The 18,800-nt window shown below is 40.2% G+C and overlaps 1 protein-coding gene across 2 annotated transcripts; it reads left to right on the forward strand.

Annotated features, from left to right (window-relative positions):
* Positions 1 to 2,698: 2,698 nt before the first annotated feature.
* LOC137278009 (RNA-binding protein 24-A-like) lies at positions 2,699 to 18,333 on the forward strand. 2 transcript variants are annotated; one of them, XR_010956638.1, is made up of 5 exons: positions 2,708 to 3,109; positions 4,799 to 4,925; positions 7,815 to 7,869; positions 8,445 to 8,555; positions 15,914 to 18,333. XR_010956638.1 is itself a non-coding variant. In XM_067810041.1 (4 exons), the coding sequence occupies exons 1-4, from the start codon at positions 2,921 to 2,923 to the stop codon at positions 16,212 to 16,214; spliced, it is 672 nt and encodes a 223-aa protein (XP_067666142.1). In that variant the 5' UTR covers positions 2,699 to 2,920; the 3' UTR covers positions 16,215 to 18,333. The 2 variants fall into 2 exon arrangements, 1 of the variants encoding a protein (XP_067666142.1); XM_067810041.1 differs by lacking the exon at positions 8,445 to 8,555 and having other exon boundaries at positions 2,699 to 3,109.
* The last annotated feature ends 467 nt before the right edge of the window (positions 18,334 to 18,800 follow it).

Below are 18,800 nucleotides of genomic sequence, written 5' to 3' on the forward strand. Positions count from 1 at the left end.
AAATCCATAATCAGGCCTCATTAGAATTAATACAATTAGACTACATTGAACGTTACGCTACTACCCTGATACGACACTGAGAGAAGTATAAACACTGAAGATGTACTTGGTGACATTGATATCATATTGGCACTTTTTTCTGTGGATATGTATGTATCGTGTTTTAATGAACTGACAGTAATAAACACTACTAATTGTCATCAAATATTAGTTTTTTATTAGATTTCCCCCGTTCCATTGCCAGCACGTGTCTAACATGGCGTAAATCAAAGTTAACTTGAAACACGTGTCGACCTCGAACCCAGGCATGTCGGTTTCAGGGAACTCTTATGTTCGCGTTGTCAATCAAGGAGAAACTGTGTTGGCTTTGTTGCAACCCAACACATCTAGTCTCGTATTGGAATAGAATCTTATGAATTTCCTGTAAACCTCCATCTGCGATGTTTACGAGCTTGTAATATACACGTCCAGGAAACTGTTACGTCTTGAAGTGCACATCATTAATTTGAGTGATTGCTATCTACAATGCATGGGTTTGTGTTCATTTCATGGAAACTCAGAAAATCAAATGCTCTCACTAGGTGATTGTGCCTATACCCAGCATCTGTAAAAATATTTATCTCAGACAATGCCCTAAGTTACATATATTCCATATAATGATATTAGAACAAACAAATAGTGTTGTGATTTATAGTATGTATGCATGTGTTTGTAGGTATACACGTTAACGGAGGATGGCAAATAAACATCATGATTAAGGCAGCCCCAGTAATGTGATATGGCCCATGATATCATTATGAATATAAATAATCGATATAAATTCACAGTACACAAACGAGTTTCCCTTATCGTAGTCAGTGCTTTGGTAAACCCTAGCATGCTTTTGAGTGACGTTACACCGGGGCCTGTGTATTCAACAGGCTCATGTCATTTTCATTGATTGACAGTTATAGCCTCTCGCATATCAATATCAGCCTGCAATCAACATCGGCTTGCAGGAACATGCAATGTATGTTTACACTGTGCGGTTCAATCATAACGCCATAAAATACGTTCTTGCATGCTAATGATAATAACTCGAAAATCGTCTTGGTGTAAATGTGCCCTTAATTAATCACACATTGCTTTAATGAAATGTCTGGCAATTTTAATGAGAAATCAATCAATCTGAATGTTGATGCACCAGCTGTAGAAATTACAATGTTCATAATAAAAAAAACGTAATTAAATACAGTGTCCTTGGTTAATGTTCACAGCGTTATATGGACGCGAATAAGGCTGAGCTTTCATCAATGTTATATTACACTTTATTGCGGTCTGGTATTATTGAAGGTCGTATCAGTGACACTGCTAACACAGTGTGGTATGAGATCACATTGTATTTATCTTACGGGTACTGAATATAGCACATGACGCATAGCTTGGTCTTGGCTGGTGCAGTAGAAAACAGGACACAAATGCATTAAACGTGTGATTGAAAACGTTTTTTATGAATTTTAAGGGAACATTTAATGTTCCAAATGTGGAAACATTAACGGAAAATATAGTGTTTCGATTTTATAATGTAGGGGTTTGTTTGGGCTTGCGGGGCAACGAGTTGTTTATAGTTTATTGCATTTCCCCACATCATTGTTGCATAGCAAAGTTCACTCGCACATAATGTCAGCACAACACACGAAGACCAAACCACGATTGATGTATGCGTTCTCATGATGTGTGAAGCAATCATTTCACACAAACGAGACCCATGGGTTTCCAGAAAGGGAAACAGTCACCCCAGAATACAACCAACACGTCACACACAACCCAAAGCCAATGGCCCAAGTCATTCGCAAAGCGCAGTAAGGAAAAAAAACACACACAGGACACACTTCTAGAATACAAGAAAAAACTTTATTCAAAATCATATAAAAAAATGGAAAATGGGAAGCCTTCTACTGTAGAGTATAGATAAAAACGTAATTAGTATATATCACGTCAAAAAACAGAAACGCACAGCACTCTCGCTTACCTAATCGTTCAACTTAACGTTCCTTATATAAATATCTTTGATAAATATCTATCCCCAAATAATCTTCTTCTACGACTTCGTGAAGATTGGTAACGATCCATGAAAGAAAACGCCAAAGGCCTCCAGAATGTGAAATTGTGAAAAAAGGTTAGGCTGAGACTGGCTGAATGTCACTGCAAGGACGCTGTTGAGACGTTGTGTTTTTCACATGCAAATTGTGTTGATAAGGGTCGGTCTACCCCAGCTTGGTCGTGGATCGTCGGTAGGGAAGCCATCTTGAAGCTGATCAGTCCTGTGTTGGACCAACTACGACAATTTTGACACATAGTTTGAAGGGCCGCTTAACAATGATTTGGCAGTCTTCCAAAACATGAGTTTAGCAGCTTATGTTTTCCATGGAGCTAAAATCCACACCTTACGACGTAGAGAAAATACTGCTCTCTAGATGGTGCAAACTTTGATATTTTCTCTTCACCCTCTCCAGACGGAATAAATGAAATTCCATTCAGAGCACCACCATAGCACATCCTCGCAAAAATCTCCCTTTTTCCCATGCTCTGTGTTTCCCCATGCGCACAACAGAACTCTTAGAGATACTACGAACCGATATCGCAAGCGGCTTATCGGGCGGAGCTTGTTGGAGGCGGAGCTACCGCACGTGATTGTAATGTATGCACAGTGGGCGGGGCTCAGCTGAGCTGCTCTGATCGGGACCAAGCGTACAAATACACGTCCAGGTAGAGTAGCTAGCATTGACAATTTGGAAGGTCAGTCACTCGGAATAGCGAAGGAGTTACTGTCCATCTACCGTCCAACATTACTAGTCGTTTGTTCATAGTGTCTCGGACTTTGCTGTGTTTATTTCTCTGTATTTCTCTCTCTCTCAACTCTTGTACTACTACTTATATCATGGCGGCTACTACCCCTACCACCGGCGTGCAGCAAAAGGATACCACTTTCACTAAAATATTCGTCGGAGGGTTACCGTACCACACGACAGATCAGTCCCTGAGGGAATACTTCGATAAGTTCGGCGATATAGAAGAGGCAGTGGTTATTACTGATAGACAAACCGGGAAAAGCCGAGGATACGGATTTGTAAGTATAGTTGATTTCGTCAGCCACATGGTTGTTTATAACACGTAGGGTGAGATCCGCACGGTAAAACTGTTTATATCACGGACCCCTGTATTCAGGTTTTGAACCCGTTTATTCATTACACCCTGTCTTTGTTTATTTGTTCTCAACACTCGCCACATTCGAACTATGTGCGTTTGAGTAAAGATTGTGTAATCTGGCGTGTTAAACTCGAACTGTTTTTAGCCTTCCGTGTGGAGATTCATATCTCAGTTTGAAATCTCTCTTTCTAAGATTGTATCAGACATGTGTAACTTGACCCTTAAAACACGTTTCCAGGGGTTGTCATTTAAAATGAGGTTTTAACAGAGCAACGACGTTCCCTAGGTTTCCACTCTGCTTTATTTGAGCCTGTCATGACATATTTGTCTGTTCTGAAATTGAAATGAAATTAACAGGATCCATTCGGTGTAAATATCACGAAAATATTAAAAAAAACCAGAAACATAGAATGATGCAAGGGTATATCTCGTGCTCTCACAAACTGATGATAAATTGGACATTTTATGACTTCAGCCAGATAAGAGTAATATAGCTCACCCACTTTGATAAGCACAGCTTAGGCACGAGTCTGTCAGAAGCTAGCGTAGCCGCGCTTTAAGCAGTCATCAATTGCTTTCGTTCACCAGAGACAATACCAACTAATGTATCAACGTTCGTAGTATTGTAATACACAGATGCTGATCGATATCAAGTCAATCATGTTTTATTTCAATGCCACCCCGTTACTCATTGTCAGATGCTCAAACAACCGGTGCAATCAATTTCTGTCGGTTCAGCCTCGAATGAGCTCTTAAAGCAATATACAGGAAAATATACCTTAATTCTCTCGCATATTATACCCTTTACATTAGTCCATATACATCTCTCTGTCTTTATATTGTCAATTTCATTGTGCCTAATGTACTTTTCGTTGCTTGTGGTTAATGGGGCGTCTCTGTACTACGTAATTGCATTGTTGATTGTATGTGTGAAACAGACATTCTCGGGCAATAGAGAACACGTTTTGAACGTACATATGTCACATCTAACCCCCCAGTAATCCCCCCTTGGGACTCCCCTGTTGGGGCCATTATGCTGGTCAGTGCTTTGAAAATAGAAATGGATGTGTTTCCATGGCGACAGCGTAAGGAACTGTCCAAGCGTTCATTACACGTGAACATAGAGCTACTGCAATCAGTATTCACAAGGGTGTTAATTAATATTAGATGTCAGGAGTATGACAGCCCCCCTGTTAATGAACAAGCCATATGTTTATGATCAGACGAACAATCCCGATACGTCCCGTAAAGTGGGAGACCTGACAGCGTAGTCGCTGTAGTTTAAAGCAATTGAAAATATGCACTTGATGGATCTAGTGAAAGTATACGAAGAAAGTGGGGCAACGTTCGAATAAATCATTGATGTCGTCAAGCCGATGACAGTGATATTACATTATCATTCTTGATTTTTACAGAACGTTTTCCCTGATATCTATACACAAATGATTCCTTGGGTTCAACAACCATGCATTTCTGTATTGGTGTGGGTAGCTCAACAACAGCAAGTTGTTCATTTCCCTTGTCTATAGCACAGGCGAATCTCAACTGAGTACTTACGATCATGAATATTACATGCAGATATTCAGTGTTCTGTTTCGCTCGGTTCCAGGTGACAATGGCTGATAGAGCGGCGGCAGAGCGTGCTTGCAAGGACCCAAATCCTATCATTGATGGCAGAAAAGCCAACGTGAATCTTGCTTATCTGGGGGCAAAACCAAGGGGGAACCTCACATCAGGTAGGTTTCTCGCCCCAACTCCCCCAACCCAGTACATTACACGAGTCGTGCTTAGGCTTTGTTCACACCGACCAAATCTCCACACACCACCTACACGTTGAAAGGAATCAATTGTTTACACACTGTGTTATAAGTAGCGAGGAATGATCGTGCATAATTCAGTCCTATAATAATAATAATAAGTCCTATGTATTCTGTCAGTTAGCTGTACATGATATTCAACAAAAGCAAATTTTGAAACATTGCACTTACTGTAGAACTATTTTGTAAGATATTTATCCTGGTATGTGATATATCACTGCACCAGCTGATATCAATACAGACTTGTATCCATTGGAGGTAATAAATTGGGTGGATCGAATTGCAACGTGTATATTACCATCATACACAGTAGTTCAATGTCATGGCTGAATTTATAACCCTCCATGCGATGCCACGTTTACATACAGTAATAATAGAGCACTACGAAAATCTTAAACATGGGAGGTTCTCCCTCTTGAACCAATTCTGTAATTTACGACACACTGTTAGAAAAAAATGCTTCAAATATTTGACAAAAGGCAAGACGTCATTCGGAAAATTGAATGGTAGCCATCTCTGATGTTTTTGTATTTGGGTACCCCCTACCCGAGGTAAGGAATGTGAGAACCGTTATCCGCTCCCCCGATCCACCCGGATGATTTTCTGTAGACGCGCGTTGCGGGTAATAAATAGCTGACAGGAAAATCGTATGAACTTGAGGCTGTTCTATACCGTGACGCTTTGGCTGCCGACCGGATCTTTGTAGACTGTTCTCAACGGCGTTAATCTTCTCCATAAAAGACCGTCAAGTCTTGGTAAACAGACATATATGGGTAGGAATGAATTGGTCATATAGACCTAATTAAACGTGTCAAAGAATCTTCACAGCCACTAACCGGTTGATGGTTGGAAAGGATATTAATGGAATGAGAATTATCAGAAGACCGCTGCCTTTACATTGTTGTTTATATTGAATCGCGTTGACGACTTTTAGTGCACTTTCTTTACAGTAGTCCTCATTAATATACTTACAGGAGTGATTAAATATGATTAAATGTTTGACCTCTATTATCACGCTTGGTGAAACAGCCTATTAAACAGGCAACGTGAATGTCATTCAAAAAATTGTTAACTCCTTTAATACCTCCTCGAAGTTCCAACGTCATTTCAACGTAAGACCGTTTCAACGTTTGGTAAGTTAACATGTCCTTAACCAATGCTTTACTGAAGAAAACTGTTCTGACGTTGAAACGTCTAGTCGGTGGTATTGAACAACGGCCCTAGCTCGTGAAAAACAGTCTGGGTGGGTTTCCTAACCTCGTTATCAGTAAATGCGAGCAAGTAATTAAACGTTCTACCAAAAGCAATTTCTACTTAGCGAGATTGGACGAGGACGCGTCGATGGCATATCTTGGAGCTACTGCTGTGAAAGGCCAGCGTCCAGTTGAAATGTTCTTGACAGAACCCGGATGAAGCAACATGGCGCCGACACATGTTTCTATAATTATAGGCTTTGCAATTCACGTGCCTTTGATACTAGTTATCCTAAGAATTCACACGTATAGTAACATGCCCATCAAAACTACTATACATAATGCTATTTATAACCACTACAACACCGTGGAAAGCATGGAACCCGACAGATGCCAATAAACATGTCTGCACTTTTTATTATAGGAAGAGTCATGGAAATAAAATCTAATATTTTTCGCTAATGATGTCATGTGAAATTAAACTTGGCGCCTGATTTAACGTTTTAATCACTCAGTCTCTCATCCTGGTGAAATATTTGATTCCATGTTTGTACCTACTAGTAGAGTGCTTACCGTAAGGAAGCGCTTGGAGAAACAGGCGTACTGCGCTGCAAACAGCTGGCAGACTTCTCTCGTTTGCCATCTGGCCATAGACTCTGGGTTAATGGTAACCGTCATCTCCCCCGGTCTCATCCAGCGCCAAGACAGCTACCAGATTCTATTTCCTAACAAAATACGTGATGAAAAAAGAAACGGAAAACGGAATGTGATTATTGACTGCCCAGGCATCCCCCGTCATTGCAGTAAATCCCAAACTCTGAAAGTCTCCTGCTGGTTTTCCAAATACTTTTACTTACGTGTCCCAGATAATACTAATTTTACGATGTGTTTATGTTTACGTTCTGCGTTGTCATTCTCATGGAACGTGTTCAGTTACTGGCCAATATACTCCATTGTTTATAACCGTGATCAATAATTAGGCCAATTTGGGGGTAGGGGATGGGTGGGGGTGGGGTTTGGGTTATCTCCCCTCCTATTCTCTGTCCTACTTCTGGTATTTGTTATGCGGATTTTCTCGATGTATTTTGGGCTGTTATAAACTTGATGACATACGTCTGTCGGGTTCACGAAAGATGGTCATTTTCACATACTTCAAAGGAGATTAATAAATATTTACTTGGCTATCCATTCTCATCTTCCAGTCTGACTATCCTTCCGCAGGCTAGACTTGAACCAAGAAACAAACATTACCAACATGAAAATTGCTCACCAGCATATTTACATAAGCAGATGGCGTGAGGTTCATGACCGCCAACATATCTGTCACAAAGTAAATGAGACGACATTAACCATGTCTGTATCGAGTATGATTAATTTTTGTAAGCTCATTTTAATGTTGATGTATGGGCATATAGAAAGATTTGTGTGAAAAAGATGGAGAGATTGAATGTTTTAATCAAAGCTGATGTACTATAAATTTGCAATACCATTAACACTAATTATTTTTTATCAATGCTTTTGTAAATATTGTTAATTTTATCACACTACTCAGTTTTAATGTTTGTTTTATGACACCTTTCAATGTTGTTTCTAATGTTAATTGTTTTCGTTTCAGCGACTTTACCGTTTGCAATAAAGACAGGCATTCCTATGCTTCCTGGTCAATATGGGTGAGTTTAATAGTCTTTTCAAAGCACTTCAGCTCTCAACAAGAAATGCTAAGCCTTGCGTAGAAGGATCCATAAACCTTCTCTTATATGGTCAGACTGCTAATTGATCCCCAGATATGTTTTGTTATAAGAGTGAATCTGGTTTTCATATGCGCTAGACGTTTCTCCAACCTCTGATATTTGAAAATGTAAACTCCCTCCCCATGCGCGAGAGCGGCTGACGTCACAACATGTCTTTCCTTTCCCTGATGTTTCAAAATATTGGCCACCAGATGGCGCTGGGGATCAGATTCATTGTAGGAAAACATCCTGTGAATCCTTTCCCTCTAAAGTCTTGGTGCAGTGCGAAAAACATTTCAGAGGTGGGTGGGAACAAGATGGCGGCTACGACAAAGGAAAAGCGGGAGGTGTTAAGTTCAGGATTCTTTTAAGTAAAACAAAACCGAATTATGATTTCATGTTGAAGGAACTTTGTCAATATTGAGATTTAAAGAGACAGTTCGTGTAAATTTAGACTAGATAGTATTGCCCTTATAAGGAGAAAAATGTAAGATGTGTTCCTTTTTATCCCCTAGCGACAAACAGAGATGAGGGTAGCTGGCATAACGCATAACACTTCATCTAGGTCAGAAGACTTGTCCTTAGGAGGTCACGTGATGACCAGTGCTCGAACAAACGAGAACAGGGTACCTGGTGTTCTTGTGTTTTGTGCCAGATCCGATTTCGTTTTAACGTGGTTTGACTTTTTTCATTTTGCTTGCCGCGTGTGGTGAGGGCCTGATTCCCACTTTTGTGTGACGCCGAATCCCCCCGAAGTTTTTTTTTTCATTTTAAAGCCCGTGTGTTTGTAACTGGACTGTGTTGTACGTTTAGTCTGCGGCTGTTGTGATCTACTAACAACACTCAGTTAGTCAGGTGACAGCAAGATATAAGGCCTAACACCCACATAGACAGTTAGTCTTTTACCGTCTAAAGGCGAATTAGTTTAAAAGTTGTATCTAGCCAAGGACAGTTAGTACTGCGACTTCGATACATGGACATAGAAACACGGTTGTTGCTAATTCTGAAATTTAATATATGAAAAGTTCAAAGGTGATCTTTACAATCAAGTCTGTATAATTTCCAGTAGTATTATTTTCATATTCAGATTAAAGGTCGAATAGTTATGACAAGATTAGAGGTCACCTGTTTCGTTATTCTTACGTAATATAGGTAAAGAGTTAAGTAAGTTCAGTAGGTATCCCTGCGTTGTTGGACCCAGGTGGGGTCGTATGACAGGTGCCGTGCAAAGACTCCCAATGTGCCAGTAGTGGTGTGTTTAGTGTGATGGTCGGGACTTATCGACCATATCTCTTGACTCTGATAACCGCCATTAGCGGAGATTGTATTCTCCGTGTCACAGTCAATTGTGTTTCTCTTCATCCAACCCAGATAACAGTTCCTTCTCTCGCCAGACTCAAAGGTCAAGGGTGAAAACTTCTGATTCCGACTATGTCCACAGTACGAATACGAGATATCACAGCTCTCTCGCGCTCTCTGTCCATATGTTCATTTGCCTCAAGCAAAGAGCAGTTGCACGTTATGGCCAACCTGGGCTCCCATACATATATCAGTTGGAGAGATAACACGTTTCCTTTGTCCAGTTCAAACTTCGATAGCAAGTATGTAGGAAAGATTAAATCTCCCTGCCAAACTTGTGAGTGGAGAAGAAACGTGGTGATCGTTTCAAGGTGGAGAAATTCTTGAACTAAATGAACTAATTTTATGGGTGTGATTTGGCTATTAGAATGGCCGCGTCTCGACTGACATTGATGTATGGCCTTTCGTCATTGAACCATCCAGGGAGGGATTTTACTCGATTCTGACGTGCCCGCCTCTATTCTTATCCCCATATAGCTATTTCCAGACTTTTACGTTACCGGAAGCCCATGGTTTTCTCAATATTAAGTGCAGTTTAGGTAATACGGGATTACCCCTCAAATCCTCAAATGCAAACTTACTAATTAGAACCTCCCCATCAAATCGGAAACTAGTTCCCGAGGTCTGTTCAACATGTAAGTCTCTCAGTCTTCACTTTGGTAAACTTTCAATAATGAAATCTTTCATCACCCGTTAACGTTTTAAATGTGTTGCTTGTTGAGTTTATTATCGAATTCGCGTATTTCGGTTCGGCTACTTTCCTTGTTTGGTTCTTTTTCTGGCAGAAGGGTCGGCAGGCAACACTGCGCTCTCGTGGGCAGCTGTTGAATTCAGACGATTCCCTCTCCCAGTTGCCTAGATCGCTGTGGGTTTAATTAAAGTTCGCGAAGAGTAGTGCTTGGACTGTATGTCTGTAGATTCGACATTAAGTGATTGTCCCTATGTGTATAAAGGGAAAAGGCATCCAATCACAAATAGTTGCTTTAAAAAGGAGATGAACTCGGAGCATGTAGGGCATCTAGTAGATACGAGAAAGAACAGACCGCCACACGTAATTGTTGCGACGAGCTGAGTGAAACTATAATACTATCCACCTGCTTGGATCGTCAGCCATTATTCCACTCGGGTCATGCAAAACATATAAATCCTCACCCTGCCTCTCCGTTACAATCCGTTGTACGAATACAACAACCGCCGCGCTCTCGTGAACACGGCTTCTCATAAGGCATTCAAAATGACTGCATAATAAGGTGGAGACAGTACTGCAGTGAGACCATTGCGTCCGCATGATTGATCGCATACCCTGACCTCCATTTGTCTGTGACCCCGCTGTGTATACCACCCGTTACCCCGTACCCTGTTCCATAGTCAATAGACCCATATATTTACCGTTGAACACCAACCGCCATAGCTGGCCGATAACGCATATTCTCTTGGGGAACAGAAAAACAACCCTGCAGCTTGCGTAATATCATGATGTGCAGACGGATTTATGTCAGTTTTGCTAAATCGTCCTGGTTTTCACATTTCTAAATACTGTTCTAATCATTTTCTCTAAACGGAAATTGTAATCGCTGTCATGACACATAGGATCACAGCTGCCATTAAACGCGACCGTAAGGCAAGGGTAGAGAAGACACAGGAGACTGGGAGCCTATCTAGTTATCAGTTCCTAGATCTATAGCCTGATCTAGGTTGTCGGGTTAGCTAACATTGATCCGTACATACGCTAACCTATATCGGGTGGGACATTTTCCTGTTGGTATCGGAGGTGTAATCAGAGGGACGGGCTGTATAACCCGTCCGTGTGATCTGCGTGCACAAGCTGAAGCGCTGTCGCTGTCACTCGGTACACATGTTTCCCGCCAACTATCCCAAAGCAGACGATCAGTTATGGCGGCGCAGACGTGTAGTTTATGTTTAGCAGCACGTTTCTGCCCTCTCGGTAATTACCATGCCTTTATTTTGTGCATTGGTATCAATATCGTAATTGCTTATTAATAATGCAGTTCCTTGATACATAGTCATGCATAAGTGATATTATTCCTGCGCTGTACAATGAATCTATTCAATAGCTGAACATGGGTATTAGCGCTGTTTATGATCCAACACCAGACGCCTAATAAAAGTACATCTATACCTGTACGTGACAACAGAATATGGTTTACTGTATGGTAATTTCACGACATATCTTCGGCATGAAGATTACGACAAACGTCCGTGAAAATTACACCTTTGTCTGACTTCCCGGTCAAGGTCAGCATGACATAAGCAATATATTCTGATGTCAACGGCTTCTGCTTAGAGATCCTCGCAGCAATCGGTCTGTTAACAGAATGCAGTAACTCTACCCATCTTCCCCTAGCGCCGTCCGTTAACAAATTGACTTTACTTAACAAATGACAAAAAAAGCAAAGGCTGAACTCGCCACCACGCAAATGATTTACCCCGCGATGTAAACGGAACCATCAAAGCTTGAGCGTGATAGGTATGAGTTATTATACAAACAAAACCCAAATCCTCAAGGATCATGTTCACCGTGGCTAATGTGTTTCATAAGCAGACTGTTGACTCCAACGAACAGGTAAAGAATCACGAAACTTTCAACGCTACAGACATCGTGTAATGAAATGTTCGCTTCCAGACGATAGAATATGCTTTAACGTCAGGTTAGGGTGTGTGGACTGAAGTCATTGTTCCGGTCACGACACGTACAGGGTCTGCTGACGATTGCTCAAGACCTGAATACTCAAAACCACGCGAACGTACCACACGAGCGTGTTATAATTACGTCTTCGTTATTCGCACCAGATATACGACTTGTATTACTCTTGTCTAGTAAAAATCATCCAACTTGATTATCGCTTTTGAAATGCAGGCAAGAGGAGAACACCTGGGAGAATTTAACGCACAATTCGCTCATAAATCTCTGCGCAGTCTGGATCAATTTCTCCAGACACCTCCACCGCATCTGCAACCACTTACTGATTATCGACTATTGTGTAATAGGTGTCGGCGCAGTATACTGCCTTGACTCACACTCACATGTTGATACTTTTCATTTGATTCGTTAGCGTTGCCTTGACCTGTTTCACTTTCAAGATCGTCAATCCGCATCTGTTTTTTTTTTTCAAAAGTATCAGCAACCCTAGACATACCAATGTATTTCAACCAGAACTGAAAAACGGTGTTATCTTGGCAAACGCGTGGGCCAGGCATCTATCGTCGAATATACTCCCAGTGTTAACAGGAGCTTTAACAAAAACGAATCTTCTGTCAACTTTTGGATTCATTGTACCGAAGACTACTCCAGCGTGCTTGTGCACATCAAAATTCTGTCAGATTAGTCTGTAGACATGACCTTGACTTGAGATGACCCTTTGTATGTCATGACTTGAACCGACACCTGATTCAGTCTTCATCGTTATCGTCACAATCGGAACTGTCAAAAGGATGTTTTTATTTACGGCTTTAAAAAGCAGAGAGGATCCGACATACATCCCACAAGCTCTAAACATCACCAGCAAAGCTCTTGTTAGTAAAAGTCGCTTTTTAAATCACCGGGGCAATTTATTTAAAATTGGGAACACTTCACATACCGAAAAAGAAAATTGCAACAATTGCTTAGACGCCAAGCATAGACTCTCTCGTTAATTCACTATCTATCTTTAATCGTTGGTAGTTTTACCTGATATGCATTTGAATTAGTCTGAATTCTTGCTATGTAGCGACCACATCCTATGTGTTTGTGGAAGAGAGTATTCATTATCTATAATTCCAACAGATGGCGATGCCTGTTTGCTGACGAACAAATAATTTCACGTCCTCGTCTATTAGAGAGAATTCATTGGTACCGTGGTATCTCCGCATGTAGAACGAGCTCGCTGCCGCGAGAAGTCAAGCTGCAGGATGAAAAATGAATGTCTAATTGTCAGAGTACGAGCTCACAGACAAATACAATTAGTTAACCCATCAGATTTATTCCAACCATTTAGCACTCCTGTAAGTCTTCGTAATGGGTGTTCTTGGTGATACCGGTACAATAATGCTCACCTGATTTGACCAAATTACTACAGGTTAGCCAGGATCGGACTTTGAAATAGTAGATCAATCTATCGGAAACCATCTCAAACAAGGAAGAAATTCGGGCATCTGGTTAACTGAGTCCTTTCGAAATGAGTAACGTCGGAGGACATCAATAGCACTATATGTATATTTTCCGAGTTCATATAGACAGGAAACAAAGAAACAAATACTATTTCCCGACAGACTACACTCCTTTATTCTGGGACGAGTCTTAGTGCAGTGGTAAATAACTAGGGTCAATTACAGCTCAAAGGAATCAGTTTCGGACAATTGATTTCAAATTATTGGAGCGTTCCTTTTAAGAAGGCAGCTGTTTTGACATGTGGATAATAGATAGGTGTATATGTCTGTCTATGTCTTGTCACAACAGAAGAGGTTTCATGCTGCTTTTTCATCTCACCGGGTTGTTAAAACCGTACGAAATTTCACCCTTGAGTGGATCCGCGGCGGAATCTATTTGAAGTGCTGCTCAATTCCACAGAACAGTTATCCTCCAGAAATGCTATATTTTATTCTTTTGTTGGTTTTACATGAATTTAAACAATGCAGTCTACAAGTATGGTACATTTCAACTTTAGTGAAATCGAAGTCATTCATCTCAGATCATCGTCTAGTTTCGGGTATGTTAAGACTGTTCTTATCTTAGACTGAAATCCAAGACAAGCACGACTATGCTTTTGAACTAATTTGCTCTGTGTATCGACCGGTTGTTATTCTACTATTTACCTTTCCTGACATTATTAGGGACAACCGTATCAGTTATTTGTTATCGACCAGTTACATAACTATGTCAAAATTGAAATAGCTGATTCTGATATCGCTGATCAGATTAAATTGTTTGAACTTTGCTAACGGTGAATAGCTTTTGAAATAAAGCAAATTCGTAGAGTTTAGATATGAGGCATTTGTATAGCCCGAAATGTATACAAAGATGGTAGATATGCTTCTAACGACAGAATAATAAAACACGTTGTAAAACCTCGTTGTAATTCGAGACTCGAGCTCCGAGCCGCGTGGCCCGCCATTCAGCTGTATCATGCACGGGTAATTTTTGCTGTGTGTCGAAAGATAAGCGCCCTAGTAGGTGAAATCTCAACATCTAGCTCTCTCTTTCGCCTTCTTGTATCACTGAAAGCGAATTTCCAGGCACCTTAAGTCAAACCCAAGAAAATTTAAAATATATTGCTGCTTTTCCAATAATGGCGTTTGTGAGGCGTTCAGCTTGAAAAGAAATATATCAAAGTCGCCCCCCACAGTTCTTGTAGTCTTCCCTGCCATTGCTGAAGAATATGTCATGCTTTAGTTATTGATCATACTGGGACGTTGTGACGTCATATCGCTGGCCTATTGCCCTAACAGTCGCAGAGGTAGTACGTCTATTGCTAATTTCAAAGGATCTGACGATCAGTGAAGAATTGCTGATTAATAGCTTATGACTGCCGGTTTCAGTTCGTGTCAGTTTCATACAACGCCTAGATTATAAGATACCTTCCTTTCAGTAAAAGCACTAGGTTGGTTTGTTTTGTCTGCGAGGCTTTCACCCGAACTAAGTCTGTTGTTGGCACCGTTGTTTGTTATGAAAACACAAGTCAGATAGTTCTTGTCACAATAGGATTAAGCTAAAGGAAGACGATGTGCGCATATGCGTTGACCTCGAGGCGTTAAGATCCTACGTCTCAGGCGTCCATGCATATGTACACTTGTCGTGTGTCCCTATAGTAATAACAATACAGTATTGACCTCTGTCCTCGCTATGTTTACCATTCGGCTAAAGGAACCAAATATTTGGATCAACTCGACAACAACCCTACCTACACTAAAATTCGCACAGCCTGTCTATAAATCTGAACTGCAACTTTGGCCAATTCATTTTTCATCTTTTCTTGGTGATAATTACTTTTTTTCGTTTTTGAAATTTCGGCAATTATTGTTGTGTGGTCGTATTTTCCATTTAGAAGGTGTTTTTGTTGTCACAGTGTATATTTTCTGCTCACTCTGCTTGCTTTGGCCACGCGGGTTGTATACACGACTTAATGCCGGAAGTGACACCATGTTCACTGCTCCGGGGACTTGGCTTCCTTTCCCATAGAATAGCAAACTTGTTACTACACGAGTGTTGAATAACGGTTTATCTTTGTGTGTTGTGTTTGAATTGAATAATGGGCTTTGTTCAGCTCTTAATCGACTCTGAGAATTGTTGTAGTGAGATGACCAAATGCCGACTAATTGTAACTTGTTGTGATTATTCAATGTCGATAGAAGATATAAAAATCATTCACACTGCCGTTGTCAAGATACTGTGCTATTAGCGTTAACAGGGCATGAAATCTGGCGAAAGAGGAATTGGCGTTCCTCTGAGATTATTATAAGGCATGAAGAATGTTGTAGTTATACTCTGCCAATTTTTCAGTTATTTTCGTGCACAAAACCTAATTATGTTTTACCCTCTTAAATGTAGATTGTTTACATGTTTATTTACCAACCACGTTTGACTGAATATGACTGAGTGAAAATCTAAATGTATTATTTTCTGTTTCAGATTTCCACAGTATGTGTATCCTTCCGCCTACTTGGCCTCGCCTGGAGTTTTGGCAATGCCCCATTCACCGCTGTCTCCTACTACCGGAACTACATCCGCCCAATACATCGCGGACTATTCCACGGCCGCATACACCGGTCAGTTTACCGGGGGATTTGATGCATATCCATATACGACGACAGCCAACGGATACGGAGTACCCGCAGCCTATACATACGCCGTCCCACAACAAATAGCAAATGCAAATGGCACGCATTTTGCCCATTACCAACAACAACAAATTCAAGAGCGAATGCAGTAAAAGAGGATTGAACATAGGAATCTCCACATAATTACAAATGGACACGGACTCTAAATCTAGACAGTCCACTCGAATATTCTGAAAGTCCGAGAATATCTGACCATGTGACGTACCCTCTGCCTGTAAGCCCACTCAGGTGGCGCCACCTATGTCTCTTCTATGCAAGGGATATACCTTGATTAATGAGCGTATGGAACTATTTGACAGTGCGGAAGTATTATTGGAATGAATTGTTCTATTCCGGTTTACTGCGGATGGATACAACCTAGAAAGTGTATATACGTCCACATGTCGTAATGCTTATCAAAATATGACGTCAGCATTTTATGTGTAATATGCAAATGTTGTTATGTTCACGTGTCGTCCTAGTTTCCGTCCAGATCGCTTTGACTTGCCGCAAAAAGCGTCAACAACATGGCGACCTTAATGTTGTAAGGTCTCATATATGTCTCATCTCGCTGTAGATAGATACAACTGTAGATAACAGAACTTGTAGCCTTAGTAGAATCACTAGTTAGACATTAACCTGGTTTTAGGACAAGATGGCGGAGCGGCCAAATGAATTATTACACCATAATTTGAATGAAATCCTGATGCATTTTGACAGAAGTGCTTAGAAATGATAAATTTGATATTATCAACAACCGCCACGTCTTTCTACGTCATAAGTCCCGTTACGTCATCGTAGCAACAGTTTCGTATCTTTATTCTCATCCGTAGTTTCGCATTTTACCCGTTAACCCATATCATGATTGTGTACTATGTTCATGGGCGTCCATCTCTCGTCTTCTTAGTGCCTTATAAAATACACTCTGCTTTAATATATATGTTGGGAGCATGAATGAGAATTGGAGTACGTCTGAGAATATGTGTCTTGAGCAGGATATTATACAAAGTTACAAGTCTGTATGTTTTGACTTGTCTAGAGATGTACGTCTCATTTTCAATCAGTATTTATTATATCTTGTTGAACTTATAATATAGACTTTGCTCCTGTATCTCAAGCTGCCATCTCACAATTGTTGTTATCAATATTTTATCTATGGCATGCCATAGGGGACACATTTCGACATTATTACTATTTATAGTTCATATTTATGGGTGGTTTTGGATACAGGAGAAACAGTCATTATATTGTTACCTCTTTTTGTACATTTTGAACATACCGAACAAGCAAAGTGAAATCCGTCTAATTTATTCGATTTGCGCGTGCTCCATTTTCCCAAGGCAACAGAAGTCTTGCGGCGAAGAGCCGAGTACAGGGACTACTTGCACTGTTTTTCCGATTAAACACATGGTAATGTGCCTTAAGGTTATGTATTCCTACGCCAGTTGTATTAATGGCGGATAGATATGGGCAGTGAACGCGTTCTCAGTCATCGCTGGTCCTTCTTTTATTTCGTCATGAATTTTATTTTTGTATCAAATTTGTTAAATCATTCTCATTCACCACGCTGCATTCCATGCACAATTTATAAGGTTCCTTTTTAACGTATATTTTTATCGAAATTTGTATTTATTGTTTTATTTGTTTTCAAACATAGTGGGTATTCAAAATACTAACTTGTAGCTTTACTCTGGCAAGCTATTTTACCAAACATGCAGAAGAGAATTGAACAAATCCATTGGTATTTAATCAGAGAAATAGTGCACGTAGTATTTCCTGTCAAACCGGAAGTCACCAGTTGTTTGTCATTGACTATTTCCGGCCATCTACATCACATTTGTTGTAATGTCGTTGCGCTAACTAAGAGGACAAAGTTTTTTTGTATTATTTATTGACAATCTTTGGCAAAGATTGCCATTTAATATTTAATGTAAATGTTGAAGTATTTTACATCAGTTACTCTGTATAGTTGAGGTGTAGTGGCCCCAACATGACGAAGTTTTTGTAAATTTCTGTCGTTTTTAGCTAACTTATAAACCGAATATGCAGACTAACCGTCATCACTGTAAGATAATCATAGATACATGTATTTGATTTTATTGCCATTAATTATAAGGAGAGGTTGGGAGATGAGGAAGATGCATAATGATGCCACATGCAATATGTGTGCATCGTACACCAACTTGTACCTATGTTACAATCATGAAAATAAACAAAAACATGTTAAATATATATTCTCTGTTGTTGTATTTATCTTTGTTATAAAAATACTTCTATGACTTAGAGGAAAGATACATCTGATTCCCAGCACGAATATACCATGACACGCAATTTTCAGTGAGAAATGTCTAACATCGTCGAATTAGCAATTTACCAAATCCGATTCACGTGTTTAGTTTTTGTTCCAACAAACTACAGATTCAAATGGCAAGTGACTTATTTGATTGAATAACGTGTATTCCCATCTGACCAATAACATTGTATGGTTGAGAAATTTTTAACGACTTCTCTTGTCCTCCTGTACACGCTCTCTCCCTTATGGGGCCATCATGCTTACGGTGGCATGCGAGGGTATATAAGTCAGGGTGGCTAGGTACGTTAGGCCTATATACGCATTGATTTTTGGATAATGATACCGCTCCAGATCAATACTATTGTGAGTAGAGACAGACACGAAGCAATGCATGTAGTGTCCATCA

The sequence above is a fragment of the Haliotis asinina genome, chromosome 3, assembly GCF_037392515.1.
Source record: "Haliotis asinina isolate JCU_RB_2024 chromosome 3, JCU_Hal_asi_v2, whole genome shotgun sequence".
Classification (NCBI taxonomy): Eukaryota; Metazoa; Mollusca; class Gastropoda; order Lepetellida; family Haliotidae; genus Haliotis; species Haliotis asinina.